Here is a 21163-nt window from a genome sequence, read left to right on the forward strand (position 1 = left end):
TATGAATCTGGTCGGAAAAGGCTAGATCGATGAATAACCGACCATTTTCAGTTGTGGTGTAAGCCGTTGTGACAGATTCCGACTACCAATGACGGTGGTTGCCGAAATCTGGCAAATATGGGCGGGTGGCGTGTTTTTGCTAATTTTTAAACTTTTTTGGGGGTATTTATGAAATTAATAAACTTAAGGGGTCTAAAGAATAAAAAAATACACTAATATTTCTTAAATAATGTGCCAAACGATATTTGGGGAATAGGATTGGGAATATAGATAGAAATATTGAATCAAACGCACTCCTAAATATTTTGAGTTAAATAGAATATGATTGGATTTTGAGAATAGTGAAACAAACATATATTTCTATGGATTTTGTTAAAATCATACTAAAATTCAGGGAGCAGTTTCAGAAAAAATCCAAAATATAGGGAATGTTGTAATTACACTAAAGTATGGGGAGGTCAAATAATTACCCAAACATTATAAGCTGTTTAATCGAGGAGGTAGGGTTTATAATCATACGAAGCCTTGAGAAAGAGCGACAAGGAGAGACAGAGGCAGAGAGAATGGGTTCAAGGGTAACACTGAAGAGCAAAGGCAAGAGCGTAAAGGGAGCGAAAGCAGCGGAGGAGAAATCAACGGCGGATTATTTGAAAGAGTGGAGCACATGGACCATGAAAAAGGCTAAAGTCATCACTCACTACGGTTTCATTCCTCTCGTTATCATCATCGGCATGAACTCCGATCCCAAACCCCAGCTCTATCAGCTCCTCAGCCCCGTCTGATAAGCTTCCTTTCTGTTTGATTTTATTAATATAAATGAAAGGCTTTTTATCTGTCGAGTCTACATGATTTGAGGAAATTAGGTTTTGTTTCATGTGACTTTACTTTCTTGTTTGCTATGTAACTTTATGGATTCCTCCCATCTATCATAATAACTACAATTTGAATTCTATATTCTCTTTTTAGGTTTTTTGATTGAAGGGTTCTATTTGATTTGGTGAATTTGTTTAATTGAATAAATCAACGTATAGTTGAAATATAATTTATTGTCTGGTCAATTTTCTTATTCTTTTTGGATTGTGGAGCTTTATGTTTTCATTGTCCAGATTAGACAAATCATAATATTTGTTGTAGAAAAATTGTTGATCATTTTGAATCAAATATCTGACATATAGCCTCTGTTTTGGCCAAATTGGCAAACTGAAACTTCTTTTTTTGTTTAGTTGCCAAAGATTTATGGAAAAGAGAGTGAAGGTTTATACTTATTTATCTTACATTTGAAAAAAAAAATGTTGAAATAGTTATTGTTCATAAAGCTTAAGAAAGCTATAACATCTTAGTCCAATTGTGGCATAGGATCAGGTAAGTAGAATTATGGTTTAGTCAGGTCTAGATAATGTGGTTTTACAATTTTCTTGGTCGGGTTGTGGTAAACCTCAGGAAGAAAATAAATGATTTTTCATGAACTTATATAGTTGGTTGCTTCAATTTTCTAAATTAATAGAGACATAATATGGTTAAATAAATGCTTTAGGCATAGTTTGTTACTGATGACTAGTTTGCTTGCTGAAGTTGGTATTAAGTTTTGTCGTTTTAAGCCCCTTAATTTCTTTTGCGTCATTTCTAGTAATGGAGCGCTTAATAAAAGGAAACCACAATGGTCAGCTTGTATTCTAATCCACGTGGTTTCCAGTTATAATTTGCTGGTGATTTGTTGCTGACTTTTCTTTGTGAGCCAGCCTACATATTTGTTTTGTTGACAATGCTTATATATTTCTATATAATTTATAGATTCATATTTACCTCCCTAAGCCCTGAATCCAAGCCTTCTCAACTTTACGAAGTACCAAGTTAGGTTTGTTGGACAGAAATTTTAGTTTCCTTGGGTAACTGAAACTGTAATCTTTTGATTCCCTGCATTCTTTAGCAACTGAGTGGGCTTCTGCATTTCTGAAAGCTGTATAGGAGGCTTTTCTTTGATCATTTATGTGAACTTCAACAGATTTGTCTAAAAGATTTTGTTTTACAGATATTTGGTAAAAGAAAGATTACAGTGTAGTTCTTTTCTCTTGCATGTGTTGTGATGAGGTGAACATTATGAATAGTACTTGGCTATTAGCAGCTTTAGCTTTAATAGCTTATTGGAATGAATTTGAAATTTGAAATCTGCAGATATTGAAAACATTGGTTATGTTATCTTTTTAATCTTTAAAATTTCTCTGTTTTCTCTTGGTGGATTGCGTTTCTTAGTTGATGCCTAGTTCTTTGAGCTCAATTTCATGCTTATATTACTAATGCCCTTTGCTGAGTTATACAATTTATTTGTGATAACCTTAAGATCCTCTGAGACTGTCCTCATCTGGATCGCTTTCCCCCTTTCTTAAACAAACAATTTCCCCTCGATAGTGAAAGATTATGAAATGGATAATATCGGAGATTGAAAACTTGATCCAGTATGCTCACTCGCTGTAACTACTAGACTATCACTGTATTTCTAGCTGGCCCTTGATGCTTGTGCCCTTCCCCATCTAACCTTTCCTCCACTACCAGTCCTAGCAATCGAATAATCATTGCCTCGCTCCAACCATAGAAGACCCACATTAACTCAATCTTCCCTTGGCTTTCACTGGAATAGAATACCTGCACCAGCAGCATAAAGCCAAGTTCTGGAGCCTCTAGTTTAATAGGTGGTGGGGCTGCACAGTCTCATTCCTGCCATTCCGGGCGAGCCAGACGGTTGGTAGCACGGTTGAAAACGCTTGTTAGCACGAATGGAATGGTATAGATGTCTTTCATCCAATACAATAATGAGAAGAATAATTTGCTTAATAATGTTGCCAACTGCTTGTGGTACAGTGTAATCCAATTTATTTATTTTTCCCTCACATTTGGGATTCAGAGCATGTTTGAGTTTGTGCTAAAAGTTCATATACACTGCAGTTGTACTTTTCATGTGTGGCAGTTTGGAATTTTCAAATGATTCTTTTGGCAATCGTTTGTCCGTATCATATTGAAGCTGTGACCATTATCTGAATTTAGTCTGTATGTAATGCTTGTTTTCTGGTGGTGTTGTGGAATGTTTGCATGTGTGAGAATTCTTTTTTTTTTTTTTTTTTTTTTTTTTTTTTTTTTTTTAAAGGTGGATGAGTGTATTACTTGCTCATGAGCAGGGTTGGCCTAGAGCTAAGCCTTAGGTTATGCAAAGTACCAAAGTCGTTGCATTTATGAGTCTATGATTTGTGTCATTGGCTGGTACTGTCACCGCTTGAATCAATTAGCCTATTAGTGATGACCTAACCATCCTATAACACAATACCCAGTTTATTTCTATCCGATGTGAAGTCACAACATTTTTTCCCACGAAATTCCATGATGTTGTTGTTACCTGTGCTACTCTTAAGCCATTTGACTTGCCCTTGGGTTGTGCCACTCAACCTAACATCAAGTTTTAGAGGGGTTCTCTTGCGCTCATTTGCTTGATATGGAATTGTATTTAAATCTTCTCTGTGCAGTCTTGCCTTCTCTTGAAGGCCGTCTATATATAACAATTTTTACAATGATGTATATTGAGAGAGGTGTTTCTTTTCTCTCAACTCCATTTTTCATCAGGATAGAGAGTTGAAACCAAGCTCATTTTGAGCTTTTCTTACTTGGTTGTGTGTCACCCTTGGGTGGTTCCTCTCTACATAATCCTTTGTGAAAGACTTGGCATGGACATTAGGAGTTTACACAGCTAATGAGTTTGTCACGTGCCAACCATCAAAAATCTATCTTGTTTCCTATCCACCTGTATAAACCCAATCTGATGCATTTCTATATAAGTGGTGCAAATAAGACGTTAGCCCTTTGATCATAGTTCTAGATTCATTATTTAGATGATTTCTCTTGCAATGCAGTGCAAGGTCGTGTTGGCATGTTGGATTTGCCATTTTATACAAAGTTTGGGATTATTTCAGTAGCAGTAGCATAACATCTGTTATGATGATATTGCTAGAATTTGTTGATATCTTCCGCTTTTCCTGTTTTAATAGTTGCAATGCATTTTTACTAGTAAATCTGATTAAGCCTTACCTTCCTTGTGCATTCCTTTTTTGGTTAATCAATTATGCATTAGCCATTGTGGAATATTAGTGGTACATTACAAATGATATTTTTGATGTGTTTGGAGTAATTTATATGACGATAATGTTATTTGTATACATATAATCACAAACTTCAGTGTTACCTTATTGGGATGTAACATATGAGGGAGGAGGCCATTGTTCTATTTATAATAATTTCTTTTAAATTGAAGAGCAATTGTTTAGACCTCTTTTAAATAATTTTGAATGGCAGTCAATACACCTATATGAATTTATACAGTTGATGGAAGAAATTTGGAAATTAATTCTCAGATAGCCTGAGTTTAGGAATTAAGTTAATAATTTTATTGAAGATAATACAATTCAATTGCTTTGCTCACACCCCAGTTTTGATAGTTATGAAATCCTATTCTACAATTTGTTTTGTGATTATTATGAGTGGTCTCAGTGAATGAGTTGTTATTGGAGTATGGTCATCTATCGTATATTGATTTTGTTTAGCAACTCATTATATTGATTTTGTAATTGGAACTTGTGCTTTCACACCAGCTAAGTCTAATTAATCTTTGAATTTGCAATAGCATCCTTAGATACCTACCACACTCCTATCATTAGTTTTTGTTGTTAAATGAAATAAAACATAACAAAAAGTTTCTAGAATATACATATTCATAGTAAATAATACAAAACTTAAAAGTAAGAATGGTTATGAAAATTGCATATTTATATTTCTTCATTCTTAAAATTGAAATACAAATATAAAATATATTTAAAATAATATAAACTTGTAAAAAATTTAAATTGCATTACTTGATAAATAAAATTTATCAGAAAAAACATATATAATATTGATAAAATTTCATGAAACATGGTAATGTAATAAAGAAACTAAAATGCATTTTAATATATTAATAAAAGATTGATTACAATAATATACCATCTATTTTATCAATAACATTAGGATTAATATCAGCATTATTATGCAAAGCATAATGCATTTCATCAAGTATGATGAACAATTATTATTAATGTGCAAATTCAAAATATCCATTGATAATGATTCACTGCATAAGTAATATATCATAAATATTTGACAGTCAAACCTTATTTCTTGATTTTTTTTTTTTTTTTAATCCTCTAATCTTTGATACTCTTACAATTTTCTCAAAAATCTAATCTTAATCAACATCACCATTTTACCAAAATTCAAAACTTTCTGCTTCAAATGACGAATAAGTTAAGCTCGCAGTCGCCTTTCTCTTCTCCGATCAAAGCTCACCTCAATCAAAATCAAGGCACTCAACCTTCTTTTGAATCGATGCACTTTGTTGAGAGCAGAAGGTCTCTCTAATCTCTATCAACTTTTAGAATTCAGTCATCTCCTAACCAACAAATCCTAATTTTGTTGAAATTTCAGGTGAAGGGTGGAAGCAAGAGCTCATCAGGTTGAAAGGGATTTTCGAAAATTCTACATATATAATATCTTGAGAAAACTCTTGCACACGAATTTTACCAAAATTTTGCATATAAAATACCAAAATCCGAAACGAGAGGTAATTTCTTCCCAGACCGTAACTCCATCGGTCTTGCTGGATTGGGGATGGTTGGAACTCGTTATTTTTCCTGCTCATCTCTTTGGTTTGTTGTTTTTTATTCAAGTGCTTTATTTGAAATTGGGTTGATATACATACCAAGAAATGGTGAGAGGATCGAAGATTGTTTCATGTGTACCAATTCTTCAAGGTTCTAGAATTCTACAACATCATCACCATATTAGGTTGGAGTGAAACTAGGTTTTGCAATTTCAATGACCCGGTTTGGGCCCTAAGGTCGATCAGATTGGTCGCTACGTTCCACCATCTAATAGCAAGTCAATCTGGGTTAATTGATTAAGTCGTTTTATCTTTAGTTCGGATTGATGGAGGCTTTGGTTCCCGGTTTGGCCCTAAGTCGGTCGAACTGGTCATTACTATTCCACCAGTCTGACAGTAAGTCACTCTAGGCTAATGACGAAGTCGGGTTTATCTTCGTCCGGACTAATGGAGGCTTTGGTTCTCGGTCCGACCGTCGAATTGATCGCCAGGCTGGGCTGGGTTTCGAACACTGGTTTGTATCCTGAAACTGTTGCTTAAGTTATTGCCACTACTGGAGGCTAAGTTTATTACGATATAAATTCAGGGGGAACAAGCCTTGCACCCTATAGAGGTCGTAATAGGAGGTTGTAGTAAGCCTTTTCATGGCCATGAGAGGCTAAAATGGTCTCCCAAAGGCAACAATGAGGTCAATCTAATGCCCTTAATCTTGTTGGCCGTGGGAGGTTGGATTTATAAGAAAGCAAATAAGGGGGAGATGAAAAAGGGGAAGAATATGGGAGGAAGAAGGAGGACAGGGAAGAAAAATTAAAGAAGGGGGGAAAGGAAGAAAAAGAAAAAAAGGAAAGGAGAAAAGAAGAAAGAAAATCATTAGGGTGTGTTTGGTTCAATGAATGTTATATTAATGGAAAGATAGATTACCTAGAAAATTAATGGGAATGTTTAGGGAAATGTGTTTTGTTGGTTGCAATAAATTGGTAAGTATATTATATTAATATGTTTGGTTGAGAGGAATAAATTGGTGATATGTTATATAAATTACTAAATTGCCCTCTTTTTAAAATATTAATATAATATTATTTTTATTATTAATTTTTGAATAATTTCTTTTAACCCATGCATTTCAGATTTAGCTAAAACACCCCAAAAAAAAAAAAAATTTAAAAATTAACAAGAACACTCGCACCCACCCAAAGCCACTATCGGTGGCCTACCACTACCGCCGGCAGCGACGAAAGTGGAGATCTGGCCGTGAAATGACGGCTATTTCACGGCCACAGATTTGGCCGTGAAAGGCCAGAGGTGGCTGTTTCTTGCCATGGATTTGTAATCTATGGACGAAAACAACCTTATTGACGCACAACCAACCAGATATGGCAGGTCGTGCACCATTCCGTCACCGTCGACGGCGACGAAAGTGGAGATCTAGTCGTGAAAGGCCATATATGGTTGTTTCTGGCCATGGATCACAGCGTACAATTGACCAGATATGGTTGGTCGTGCGCCATTCCGTCACCACCGGCGGCGACGAAAGTGGAGATCTGATCGTGAAAGGTCAGATATTTGACCATGAAACGACAACCGTTTCATGGCCACAGATTTGGCCATGAAAGGCTATCTAGTTGTATGAAGTTGGTAACGGCGACGAAAGTGGAGATCTAGTCGTGAAAGGCCAGATATGGTTGTTTCTGGCCATGGATCACAGCGTACAATTGACCAGATATGGCTGGTCGTGCGCCATTCCGTCACCACCGACGGCGACGAAAGTGGAGATCTGGTCGTGAAAGGTCAGATATTTGACCATGAAACGACAATCGTTTCTTGGCCACAGATTTGGCCGTGAAAGGCTATCTAGTTGTTTTTGGCAGATCCATGGTCGAAAACAGCGTTATCGGCGTACGACTGGCCAGATATGGCTGGTCATGTGCCATTTCGTCACCGCCGGCAATGGTGGCCAGATCCAGCCACCACCATTGGGTAATTTTTTAAATTTCAGGGGTATTTATGTCCAAAAAACTTTGTATATAAGGATAAAATAGTCAATTTGTATTTTTGTAAATTGTTTTTAAAATAACGGCATTATTGTTCTAAAATTTTATTAATAAATGGTAAAATTGTAACAAAAATAAGATTGTTATATAATCTTAAAATACCTAAGAAAATTGAGGTAATCAGATTTCCTCCTATATTATCAATAGTAATTACTATTGGTATTGGAAGATAACCAGAATATCATATTACTTGACAACCAAATGTGATAATCAAGTAATATAAAATATATCATTAATCTTATATAACCTCCGACCAAACATACCTTTAGGGTTACTATGAAAGTTTCACCAAAGGTCAAAAATACCCTCCTTAAAAAACTGAAATATCAACAATACTCCCAGGTCAATTAATTTTAATTGAAAGTTATTCGGGTTTGTTCGGTAATAACACCACTCAATTTTTTATTACTATTAATAATGTCACTAAAATCCAAATCTTAAAATTAAAACCCGTTTGGTTATGTTTTTGGGAAAATAAATTTTGTTTTCCAAGGACATAAAATAGAAGTTGTTGGGGGCTCCTTTTAATGGTTTATTATTTTTTATTTTTCACATAACACAAAAAATATTGTTCTCTTTTTTAAGCAAAGGAATCACCAAAAACAATAAAGCACTTTATATAGTTCTCTCAAATTATTTTTTTAGAACTATAAAATAATTTTAAGTTGTTTTCCTCTTCATAATTTTTTTGTAAATTAATTAAAAATATCAATAAAATATTTTAATTATAAATTCACAATTTTTCTGTTATTGTCCAAAAATTATAAAATATGTTTTTCATTGTTTTTATATATCAATATTAATGCATCCTCCAAAAATTGAAAAATAGAAATTAATTGTTTTATTTCTATTACAAGTTTATTTTCAAAAAAAAAAAAAAAAATTGAACGACCCCAACACATTTCCTAAAATTAGATATACCAAGTAATATTTTAGAGAAATTCCTGCTTAATTCTTCCTGGGCCCATAAATTTGCCCTTAATCGTCAAAGTAAGTTAAACTCAGTGGGAAAAAAATAATTACATTATATTAAGGCATTCTCATTGAGCTTTCTTAGGTTTAACCAAATAACAAGTTCTCCTAAGAGTTAAAAAATAACGTAATTTCCTCTAATGTTAGTAAACCGTTAAATTGTATTCGATGAGTAAGCAAATATTTACCAAATTACCCCTATGTCATTTATTTTAACACCAAAACTCAAGGCAAATTGATATTTTCCCACTCTTGGTTTAAGAAACTATCAATGTTCTATCTTCCGTTAGTCTTCATCTAGACGAATTTTCATTTGACGAGCTTTAACCATTTAAATATCATTTTTACCCTTCTAAATCTATATTATGAGAAAATGAATAAATTGATAAATTACTTTAATAACCTAAATTAATAAAATTAGAAAATAACCACACATTTTTCAATTTGCACCCTCTTGTTCATCTCTGTAATTTTCAAACCACAAGACAAAAAATCAAAATTTTACATCATCAACCATCACTGAGCACATCAAAATCGAAACTCATCACATATGGTGTTGTGGCTACTACTTTCTTTGAGATTGAACTGAAATATGTAAATCATTATAAGAAAGTTATCGACAAAGTGTTGTATCCGGTTGGATCAATTTCTTAATTCAACACAAAGCCTTTTGACATGGCAGAGAGAGGAAACAAAGCTTTCACTGAGAAAGATTACTCGATTTCATGGCTTGACTCAAAGTAAACCAACTTAGTAACTTTACGTTTGTTTTTGGAGTTTATGTAGATTTACAAAGTCACAGCTTTCAAAGATTGCTGTAGGCCTTGAAGCTTCAAAACCCTGTTTCATTTGGGTCATTAAAAATGGTTTTTTTGTAGAGGATTTTGAGGATAAAGGACACATAATAAAGGGTTGGTGGGTTAAGTTCTCATATTGAACCTCCTTGCAATTGGTGGGTTTATGACCCTCTGGGTGGAACTTGGTTGTGCCCATTCAGTTGAAAATCAAAGTTCCAATTGGTGAGCCGCAATGGCATGGTCTTGGCTGCGCGGCGTTGCAATGGACTAACCTGGCCAAGGCACTGTTTTTAATTTAATTGTTTTGTTTTAAAATTTGTGAAAGTTTTGGAAAAGAGATTAGGTTTAATTATCTCTAAGGTTATAGTATATTCATCATAAAGATTGTAATACCCTTTGACCGTTAAGTTTAACGGTTTGAATTAAAAAGTCGGTGGAATGTTGATAGTTTTCAGAACCTGGGGGGGTTGGGGTTGGGCTTGGGCTTGGGGTTGGAAGGGTGAGAGAAGTAAATATATAAAAAATTGATAAAATATTATTATTAGATCAGCTTATGTTATCTTGCTACCTCTGTCTCCTTCTCATTCTTTTCTCTCTCTTACCTTCGACGAACCCGAAGAAGAAGCTGAAGAAACTTGTAAAGAAAATCATCTAAATTTTGTAAGAACAACCATTCTCTCTCGTTTCAGATCTTTTCACTTTTCTTCTCTTCCATCTTTCTGTATTTTCCTTTCTTTTTTTTTTTTTTTTTGGATCGGATCCTCGTTCTTCACGTGTATTTTGCTGAGTTTATTTTATTTTATTTTTGCTTGTTTTTTCTTCATCCTCGTTTCCATTTTATAATTAAGGTGTAAATATTAAATCTTGATAGACGTATATATGTTAGATCCATTTTCTTCTTGTAATTCTGATTGCTATTTGTCAGCTTTTCAGCGAAGAAATGTGAATGCTTGAATATATATTTTTTTTCAGTAATTTTTCTGTGGATGTACGGTGCAGCTGATAAAAAATGTGAAGATATAAATTTTTCTGCCTTTTGTTTATTGTCATTGGTTAATGGTTAGTGGATAGCTGTTTAAAGTGGTTGTATATGTTCTGTTACAAAAATTCCAGAAAATGCTGTCAATTTGAGATGAGGATGAGCTGCTATATATTTGCCCCCAATTGTAGGCTTAATGATACATGATATTTTGGGGACATATTATTGGAATGACTGGTAATGCATGAAGTGTTTTTTTTTTTTCCCGAATGAGAGATTTCCAGAACAGGGAATTGTTCTAGGTTATGTGCCTTATGTAAGAATTTAGCTGTATGATTCATAAATTCTTCAAGGGAGTCCCTCTTTAGAATATATAACGTTTTAATGTCTCTGACTCAACGAAAAGTTGAAAATTGTTTTTTTATTATTATTCTTTTGTGTATGGCGTGGTCCACACTATGATTGCATTATATTCATCTAGCCGTTTGGATGTAGCTTATCGTTATATTGATTGTGATTGTCATTGTGATTATTATTACTATGTTATTTGTTTTTCTTGTGTACTTGTTTGAGAGAGGGAGAGCGCTATAAAGTATTCTACAATTTGAATGCTATAGTGCAGAAGAGGGAGTGAGGGGGGCAATACTGTGTATGGAGCAGAAGAAAAATTCATATATTTGCTGGTCTGGATGTTCCATCGTGGTGTGGTGGAAGGGACGTATCTTCGCTATGCATGCTATATGTGAGGTGATTTTGTAAACTCACCCACACTGTAGCCCCAGATACATCCACTGCATATGAGCACATGTAGTCATTAATTATGCAGTCAGCAACACAGCAGTTCAGTCTAGGTCACAACATAGCTCTTGGCAGAATTGACATTGTGTGTCAGCTCTTACCGACAATTGAACAATGTAAAGTTTGCAATCTAATCTGCTACTACTTTTACTTAAGCATCATAAGTAATCCATCCTCCAGATGCTTGCTTCATGAATTAAGGTGCTTCTTACCACTCTTGTTAATTTATATAATCCTCCTCCCTCAAACCCTCGTGTGAGTCGGATTAGAATCGAATACTTCTTGTGTAACTAAAGAGACGATACCCACAGGGCTCTTTAAATTTCACTCCTGAATACTTGGAAAAATAGCGAATATGCATGCAATCTCCAACTATTTCCTGTGCTGGGATTTCTTAGAACTTTAAATTCTGAAAGCAATGAAGTAAGGCACAGGAAACCATATGAAAAACCACAGCCCTTTTTGTGGGGTGGGTAAGGCATGCTTGAGGCTTCTTTTTCTGTTCTTCCCTGGATGGTCCACTAATGGGTTTGTTCATATTAATTATTTGTTTATTTTGTCTCCATATGTGTAGATAAGCAACAAAGAACATTTGATGTAGTTGTCTTGTTTGATTAAGACTTCTCTTTCCATTTTTCCTGCTACATTTTTTCCTGGTTGTGGCTCAGGTGGAATTGCCCATATCTTGTGTAAAGGAATTTGGATTTGTTTATAATGTTTTCAGGCACTCATCATATGTTGTCAAGAAATATTGGGTAATCCGATATTGTACTTCTTGAATTCTTCATTCAACACGTACATTATTGCTTATAATTTTATAGCCTTGTTATCTGCAATCTTCTTCTATGGACGTGGATTCAGTTTTAAAATAAGCACATCTAAATATTTTATGTAGGTTCAGGCAAGCAGCATTGCATGTGTGTATAAAAGCAGGTCTTTAGAAATTTTGGATGTTGATGATTATGGAATCTGGTTCTAATTAAAATTCATAATTGAAATATAGAGAAGTTTTATGTTAAGTGCTATTTGTACTTTGCTCAATTGTATTTTCTTGACAGGTGGTTAAGATCTGTTCAAATGCAGTCAGATCCTGGGAAAGCTTGTTCGGGTGGAAAAGGATGAAAATGACTTAATTGATTCAAATTGTGCAAGTAACCAAGATAATACTCATCAGGAACAGATAGACTCGTCTTCTTCAACCTCTTCATCATCGTCTTCTGATGATGAGTCTATGAGAGACAGGATTGACTAATGGGAATGCTTCTAAACAATTGGTGCTTTTGATCCTACAGCTAATGGTACAGGTGAAATTGTACCTGTCCCTGAACCTGCTCAGTGTCAGCGTCTACCATTTGGGAGATACTCAGGCCCAAATATGCAATCTAGGGTTTTGCCATCTGTTGGGGCTTTCACTGTTCAGTGTGCCAACTGTTTTAAATGGAGACTCATCCCAACAAAGGAGAAATATGAAGAAATACTGGAACATGTTCTAGAAAATCCATTATATGTGAAAAAGCTCGTGAATGGCGGCCTGATATATCATGTACGATCCAACAGACATCTCCAAGATGGCAGTCGGCTTTGGGTATTGATAAGCCCAATATTGCTCAACCCTCCTGGGGTGCAACGACTATTAAGGATCCGAGGTGAAGGAAGTACCAATTGCCGATGTGTATGTGTCGATTCCTATTGTTTATTTATAAATTTATATTTTTAATTGTTAATAATATGTTGGTTATGTGGCTTTCTCTTGCCACCTAATATATTCCTTTTGTTTCTTTACTTATCATTGATGAAAACTTTTGTTTCTGTAAAGAAATAAATGGTTGCATCCTAGGTTGGTCCGTATTACGTTGAGAACATTCTTATGATCATTATTCATTATATATAGGATACTCCTCTTGGATCAAGGCATTTGTTATGATTCTTATAACTATCTTTGGTTTTTCTTAAGAATACTTAAATCTTGGAATTAAGTCGATGCTACTGTTGATTAAGGAGCTAATGGTAGTTGCATAAGTTCTTCTATGAGGTTCCTAGATATTTGACCACTAACAGTCTATTATGATAAGATTTTATTTTGTTTAAGCAAATTTGTTTGTCCTATTGAGATATTATCTACTTGTCTTATGCCTAAGAGTATATTGACACAAGTTTAAGTGGTCTAGTATTGCAATTATGTAAGCTTTTCTTGATAAATAACTTGGTGATTTTCTTTGGAAAAAGGTTCTTTATGGTACGGGGTAGTGATGAGCAAATATGGCCTTCATAATATAGGTTGGGATTCTAAGATTGTGGCTTGTAGATCCTCTTGAAGCCCTTGGAAATCTATCTCCAAAGGCTGTCCTGAATTTCTTTCTTATGTGAAGCTGGAAGTAGGGTTGGTGATGTAATTTTTTTTTTTTTTTTTGGGAAGATTCTTGGCTTCAAAATAATCCTTTATTAGACATCTTCCCTCATTTTTATAGATTGTTGGGACTTCATCGTCTCTATCAAACTAGAGTGATTTCTTTTGATGGGTTTCCTCCCACAACTAGAGTTGGAATGACCTTTTTAGGAAATTGAAGGAGATAGAGATCCATGACCTCTCTACTCTTATGGTTATGGTGGATAATGTGTCTATTAATGCACTTAAAGAGGATGGATGGGAAGTTGGGTTAATCAGGTTTTTTCTCTTGTTAATCCTTTTTCTCTTGGTTAATTGTTGACCCCTCTTACTCATCTTTTGTGCTAGGTAGAGTGATTTGGAAGTCCAAAATTCTTTGTAAGGTTCAAATTTTTTGCTTTGGCTGGGCTCAAATTGGAATCTATACAGTAAATTTATTAAAGAAATTCTCTAATATGTGTTCGACTCCCTCTTTGGTTACAATGTGTAAAAGAAACGAGAAAAACTTAGACCAATGATTCCTCCATTGCCCATTAGCTATTGGCTTGTGGTTCAAATTGATACAATACCTAAAATTTCTTGGATCATTCAAAACTTACGCAAATCCTTCTTAAAATTCTTGGACTTTTTGGAAATATGTTGTTTTGGGCAGTTTTTTTGGGTAAATTGGATTGAGAGGAATAGAAGGATTTTTGGCATTGATACCAAGGAAGACATGCATTCTTTGTGGGATAGAGTTCAACTTTTAGCTACCCTTTGGGCATCAGTTTGTAGCATATTGAGATTCTTAATTCTTCTTCATCATTTAAATTGGAATGGAGTTTTCAGTTTTGGGCTATGTTTAGTTTTGATTGTTGAGAGTGTTAGCTAGACTGGTTTTTATTTTTTAATTTAATTTTTTTAAAATTTAATGGTTGTCATTTTGGGGCTTCTGGTATGCCCTATGTCGAGCTTTTTCTTGGTTTCTCAAGCTTGTTTAGTGGATTGCTTGCTCACTTTTGTACAACTTTTTTTTTTCCCATAAACTAGTAGTTCTTTTTAAAAAAAAAAAAAAAAAAAAATTGTCTTGGAAACTAGAAGTAACACATCTCCCCAGATGGTCCATTTTCTTCAAACAAGTTGTTATTTGTCCATTTTTTGACCTTCCTAAAGAAAATTGTTCTCTTAGGGACTGCTTTAATGCTGTCGGAGGATTGTGGGCAATTGTTGAGAGTTTTTGTGGAAGATGCCTGAATGAACTTCTCTACAATAGATTATAAGGTGAAACTAGTGGTTCATGGAGGTTTCTATCAAGATATTATGGAGAATCTTCACTTCCAATACTGAAGTAGATGCCTTACGGTGTAATTTATCTTTTCCCTTGTTCATTGTAATTAGTATTGCTATACGATGTAGTTTATCTTTCTTCTACAGAAACAAGGTAAGATGACCATCTTCATAGGGTAAGATCTATCTCATTCCATCTCTCCCCTCTAACATCTATTAACATAATCTCAATTGTCATCAGTGCATACAAATATAGAAATATAGAAGTAATCTCTTGCTATGTAACTGCTCCATATGTACTAAGTTACTTAAAGTCCAGCAAAATGCCACCTTTTTAGAAGTCATAATTTTTTCTGGGATGGCAAATTTGTAAATTTTAATATATCTGCATAATCTTTGAAGGTGAATATATCTTAGCAGGTCACTAAGAGAATATTTAGCAAAATGAATGCAGTTCCAAACTTTATCCAAGCGCTCATAACATCCTATTAAAATTCAAAATTCGATACATATGAAATTGGAGGTAGATCTTTGTTTATTTCATATTTCTTTGGACTTTGCAAGAATCCATCAACATTTCCTCCTGATAGTTATCCAGAGTCTGAGCAACGTGATGATCATAGTAAGCAAGTATTTTCTCTACCTCTGTTATTAGCAGGATGATCTGTCATTCTGTCATTGCTTTATATCGTCCTTTTCTTCCACCCATTTCTGAGGGTTAAACATGAGGAAATATGGGGGATGGCTCACACTAAAAACACATCACCTACTGCCATTTTGTTATGTTTGACTCATGTGTCTCTCTTAGTTGCTAGTGTAGATTACACTGACTCCCCCTCTAGCATGTGGGATGACAAGGAAGTCCCCTCTAATAAACAGTGACAGGTCATTCCTTTTGTTGGACTTAGATTACATATTATCCACCAATTATGATATAACCTTATTAGTTGTATAATCCAAAAAACCAAGATTAGCAAACAACCTAACTGGAGGAGTTATTTTGTTTGAGAATAGAAGCAGCTTCTGAGTTAATTTATGAAACTGAGAGGTTTCAGTATAATTTAGCCTAGTTTATATCATTGTATCTTCATAGTACACCTGATAGTGCACTGTTATTATCTTAGCTAGGAATTTCTTTGTCAAGGTTTTCCATCCAGCATTCAACTTTGTTATAATTTTTTCTTTAATAATTTCAGGTATTATGAAGCACCATCTGGAAAGAAACTTCGCTCAATGGTCGAGATTCAAAAGTACGTTTTTCCTCTAATGAACCACTTTCTTATTAAGAAATTTTATGCCTGTTTTGTTTGTCATGTGCTATTATTTCATTTGTTTAACTAGATAACTTGTAGGGTGGACTTTGTAGGTGTTAAATATTTATTGGACCTCTATTGATTTACTTTTGTAGGTACTTGATAGAACATCCAGAGTATACCAGAGATGGCGTAACTCTCTCACAATTTTCATTTCAAATCCCCAAGCCCTTGCAGGAAAATTATGTGAGAAAGCGTCCTGCTAAAGTGGCTGCTGCACAAGATCCTATTAAATCTCTTGAACCTGGTGAAGGTACTGAGAAGAAACTACTTTCTGACACAAACTAAACATGGAACTTATTTGTCTGCTATTCTTGACCTGATGCGATATTTTTAAAAAATGCATAATTGGAATCTGTCGTTTGACTTAAATAAACTTGATTGTCTTTCTGATGTTGATGTCTTTCTGAGAGATGGGTTTCTTTTATTTTTCAATGCATAATGGAATAGGAAATTCTTTTATTTGAGATCAGTTTTTTATCTGAGATGTTTCTAAGAGCAGTGAAATTCTGCTCTTGGAAAGCATTTGGTTTTATGAGATGGTAAACGATTTCTAGATATTTCAGGAAAATGTGTTTTTTTTTTTTTTTTTTTTTCTAATTTGTTGCAATGTGAAACAAGGTGGTTTACCTGGGACCTCTTTTAAAGGATCTTGCAACGAGATTTTCTAATTCCTTTTACTCCTTTTGTTCAAGTTTATCTTTTTAATGTTTCTTTATGCCTGTACACCTGTTTGATGCATTCTCTCAGTAGGCTTTGTTGGCTCTTCTGAAACCATATAAATGTTTTCTAGTGTCAGTTTCTCTAACATCCTCTCATGCTATCATCATCATCTGAACTTCCTACTTGATGCCTTACGAGTTACGACTGGAAATCTCGTACTAGAAATTTTTACTGGTTCAGGGTCGAAAACTTTTGTAATTGTTATTACAAATATTGTAAAAATTGGAGCTGGTGTTCCAACACAAACACCTTTTATATAAAGCTTTTCTGCTTCTAGATGTATCAATTCCTTGCTTATGACATCTAGAACTATTTGGTGCTTTGATTAACCACGGCGTTGCCTAATAATATTTTTTTATTTTTTAATTTTTTGGGTGACCTCAACGGTCTGAGTAGTTGAGTCGCCCATCAATCTTGCACTACATAAATCATTACTGCTTTTCCTTCATGTAAATGTCTATAGAAGGCCTTTGATTTTAGGCCACTGATATTTTAGTGATAGCATCTTTTCCTGCATATAGACGCCTACGTATATCCAACTAATGAAAGTGTCGATCATTTGCTGCAGTGAATCCTCTATCTTGGGCAGGTCCAGATAATGGTACAAACTTGCAGCTCGGAAGACCAGCACTTCCACCTCCACCGTTTGACGCGCTTGTATATGATCCTGTTCCTCGGCCAGCAAAGCAAGCGAAAAGAACACCATCAAAACAGTTGTACAGTAATACTGTGATGTGTAATCAGCAGCAGGTGACAGTAGAAGAGCCTGGTCAATCTAGAAATAGTAGTTGTGATCTGTAAGAGGCGTTGTAATTTTCATGCTTTTGTTTTTTTTGGTGACGAAGTGGCAAAGAATGTTTGTGTGCTATATATTCGACTCTGTAGTCTGTAGTACTAGTTTTTGTTTTCAGAGAAGGGAGAATGGAGAGGATAAGTACTAGTTTTTGTTTTCAGAGAAGGGAGAATGGAGAGGATGGAGTGGTATAAGCTTCGTTTTGTGGGGTGTGAAAAAAGCATATGATGAAAAGAAAAAATAGAAAACAATAGTTTATACCAGATCCAATACTGTGTCACATTTAGAGAATCTGTTGTGAATATACTTCTTCTTCTGCTTCTATATGTTTCTGGAAAGATAAATGTTGTTTTGGTCTTATGTTATAAAATTCAATCATATTCTTGGAATACTGGGATTTTTGATAATGATAGGAGACCAGGCCATAAGACTTAATAATAAATTGAAAGAAGGTGGTCATAACATAACATAACTACAAAACAGCAAATTTAAATAAAAAAAAAAGAATACTCGTTGTGATGTGTGGGAGCAGTAACTGAATTAGTGATTGAGAGAGTACCAAATTCTATAAATAAAAAAGATGATTGATAATTATAATATGGATTTATTAATGGAAATAAATGAATTTAAGACTAAAGAAAATTGATATGACATTTGTTAAAAAATGATTCTAAAGAGATAAAAATATCTGCTTTTGTTTAAAAGTGTTATAGGAATTTCGAATTTTACCAGCTGTGGAATCCACAAAATTCTTGCTGTTTTCTGTAATTACAAATATAAAAAAATAGTTATTTTAATCCAAAAGCCAATGGAACTATCCATGTGGATTGTGGTGATGGGATCAACAATTAATTATTTTGTGTTTTATGGAATTATCATAAAATTAAAATTTATTATTTCTTAAATTGATAAAAGAATTATTACATGATCATCATTTAAAGCATATATTATAGAACAAAAATGATTGCTCCAACTAGTGCAGTTATTGCATCAGGGAAATATTGGTGAGTGACACTAATTAGTTTTCGTAGCAATAAGAGGTAGGTTAGTTTAAGAAACCCAACATATCCAAAATTTTGGTAAGTTAGTTTAATGAGTAGAATCTCTTTTAATCTAATCCAGAAGAAAACATATAGAGGCCAGATGTGTATTTTATCTAAGAAAGCTCCTTATCTTGATACAATCATAGCCTTCTCAGAAAGGCTAAAAATCATTAAACAATTACACACCAATAGACACTTTGGTCCCGCATTGGTTCTTACTATCTCGATTTCTTAGAAAAATTCCTATAATGGTTATCTGTTTTGGCTATCATATCTACAGACATGTTTCTAGCCACAATGTCCTTTTGTCTTCAATAACGACAACTTTTCTTTTTCTATTTAGTTGACCCTTGTCATTTAATTAAGCATTACCATTAAAATCACTTGTCAATTATATAACATTACACTATAGAGTCTTGCATTTAACATTAAAAACATGTTAATTAACATATTTGGACTATTTTTGCCGAACAATGTGAATTTGGCTTTTAAACAAAATCTTGAGAATTAAAATTAGTAAAAAACAAATATCTCTTAAAATTATTAGAATTTATAGATTCAGAGTTTGTTAGAAATGTTATATATGCAAATGTAATATAGGCGAGAAAGAGGGTTATTGTGAGATATTCCCCATCAATATCATAGGCCCAGACATGTGCATGAATGAAACAGGTAATGGGGAGTGACAGTGATGGTCAAAGCAATCGGTCAACCAACAAATGCATCGCTTTGTAGGTAAAGGTCATTTAAATTAACCATGGTTAAATTAAATACAACCATAACCAATACTTTAAGTTAACTATATCATCATCATTCATCACTTTTAGTCTAATAGAATTTTCAATTTTCTGACTATAATAACTTTTACTGGATTTCTGAAAATTTTATTGAGAAAAAAAAAAAAAAATATATATAAAAATAATAAAGGGGTGTAGATGAAAGAAAAGAAAAGAAAATGTCTGGTTAATGTAGGGGTAGAGTTTCAGCATTTGGTCTCTAACAAACTTGACAAAACAAAAACAAAACCATCCACAATCACTTCTTTTCATTTTATTTTCCCTTTTTTTTTTTTTTTTTTTTATTTATACTCTTTCCTCTCCCTTTTTCCCGGATTCTTGTCTCCTCTTTTCCCGGCTTCTTTGTCGGAGCTTCTCGCCGGAATTTTTTTTACTTCTATTCGTTGACTTACCTTCTTTCTTTCTTTCTTTCTTTTTCTTTTTCGGGTTAAAGTTACTCTTTCTCTTCTTCTTCATCCAGCTGATCTGAGCTCATAAGCTGAAATTTTTTACTCTTTTTATCTTTTTAAGCACTTGCTTTAGTGTTCAAAGACTCTTTGATTGCTTTGATTTAGATCGTTGATTTTCCCGGGAAAAAGAAAGAATCATGAGTGGGTGAAATTTGTGGATCAAATTGGGGGGGCAAGAGTTTTATAGAGTTGTCAGAAGGAGAAATGAAGACGCCGGCGAACGCTGCCTGTGCTTCCTCCGTTACGGCGGCCTCAAATTCCGGTGAAGGTTAGGTTTTTAAATAAGTAATAATTTTGTGACTATAATAATAAATTTAATTTAAGCATCGAGAGAACCGCTGAGTGATGTTAATTTTAAGGTTTTTTGTTTTTGTCTTTGTCTTTTTATATAAATTAAATTAATTTGAAGGCCTAATGCTTTTGAATTCATGATTGGGTGACACGTGGCGGTGTAATTTTTTTTTTTTGCAGGAGTTGTGGAGAAGAAGATGATAAACTCGGAGCTGTGGCACGCGTGTGCCGGGCCGTTGGTGAACCTTCCGGCGGCCGGTACTCATGTGGTTTATTTTCCTCAAGGCCACAGTGAGCAGGTCACTTTCGTTTTCACTCTTTCCCTCCATTCTTATCTGAGTTCGTTGAGTCTAATTATTGTGCATTAGATTTTTAAAATCTTGTTAGTTACTATTTTACCCTGACTTTATATTAATTATTTGCTTCATTTAATGTAATTCTTTTTTGGGTGATTTCTTTTCTATTTCCTTGTAATTTTTGGGTAAGGCCCATTAGTTCTGTGAGCCAACAACAATTTTCAATAAGTTGAGTTGTATTTTAGTATTTTTTATATATGAAGATGTGATTTGATGTCATATTAAAATCTATGTTCAGGTTACGAGATTTCCAAACTGGAAAAATGAAATTTTTTTTTTTTTTATACTAATTTTTGGGATTTATAGGAAAATTGTTTACATTCGAACTCTTTGCAACCAAAAGTGTTTCTAGCCTTTTGTTTTCTATGTTGAACAAGAATTTTAAGAATTTCCTAGAATCATAAATAAGCTGAATTCCCAGTGTAAGTGTTATGTTCATAGTCTGTAAAATAAAGAAGATTCTTGGCATAAAATT

General features: G+C 34.0%; 1 protein-coding gene, 1 long non-coding RNA gene and 1 pseudogene across 2 annotated transcripts; all 3 read left to right on the top strand.

Annotated features, from left to right (window-relative positions):
• Positions 1–546: 546 nt before the first annotated feature.
• LOC116105982 (mitochondrial import receptor subunit TOM7-1-like) lies at positions 547–954 on the top strand. Its single transcript, XM_031392351.1, has one exon. The coding sequence runs from the start codon at positions 564–566 to the stop codon at positions 780–782; it is 219 nt and encodes a 72-aa protein (XP_031248211.1). The 5' UTR covers positions 547–563; the 3' UTR covers positions 783–954.
• Positions 955–10054: 9100 nt separating this feature from the next.
• On the top strand, positions 10055–12372 carry LOC116106004. The gene is made up of 3 exons (XR_004124191.1): positions 10055–10154; positions 11940–12026; positions 12330–12372. It is a non-coding gene; the product is annotated as an uncharacterized LOC116106004 (long non-coding RNA).
• A 1-nt stretch (position 12373) lies between these two features.
• LOC116105945 lies at positions 12374–18090 on the top strand (annotated as a pseudogene).
• The last annotated feature ends 3073 nt before the right edge of the window (positions 18091–21163 follow it).

The sequence above is a fragment of the Pistacia vera genome, unplaced genomic scaffold (genome assembly GCF_008641045.1).
Source record: "Pistacia vera cultivar Batoury unplaced genomic scaffold, PisVer_v2 Contig507, whole genome shotgun sequence".
NCBI lineage: Eukaryota > Viridiplantae > Streptophyta > Magnoliopsida > Sapindales > Anacardiaceae > Pistacia > Pistacia vera.

Excerpts from the sequence above, each read along its gene's own strand:
- LOC116105982 (XM_031392351.1), top strand. The coding sequence starts at position 564 with ATGGGTTCAAGGGTAACACTGAAGAGCAAAGGCAAGAGCGTAAAGGGA.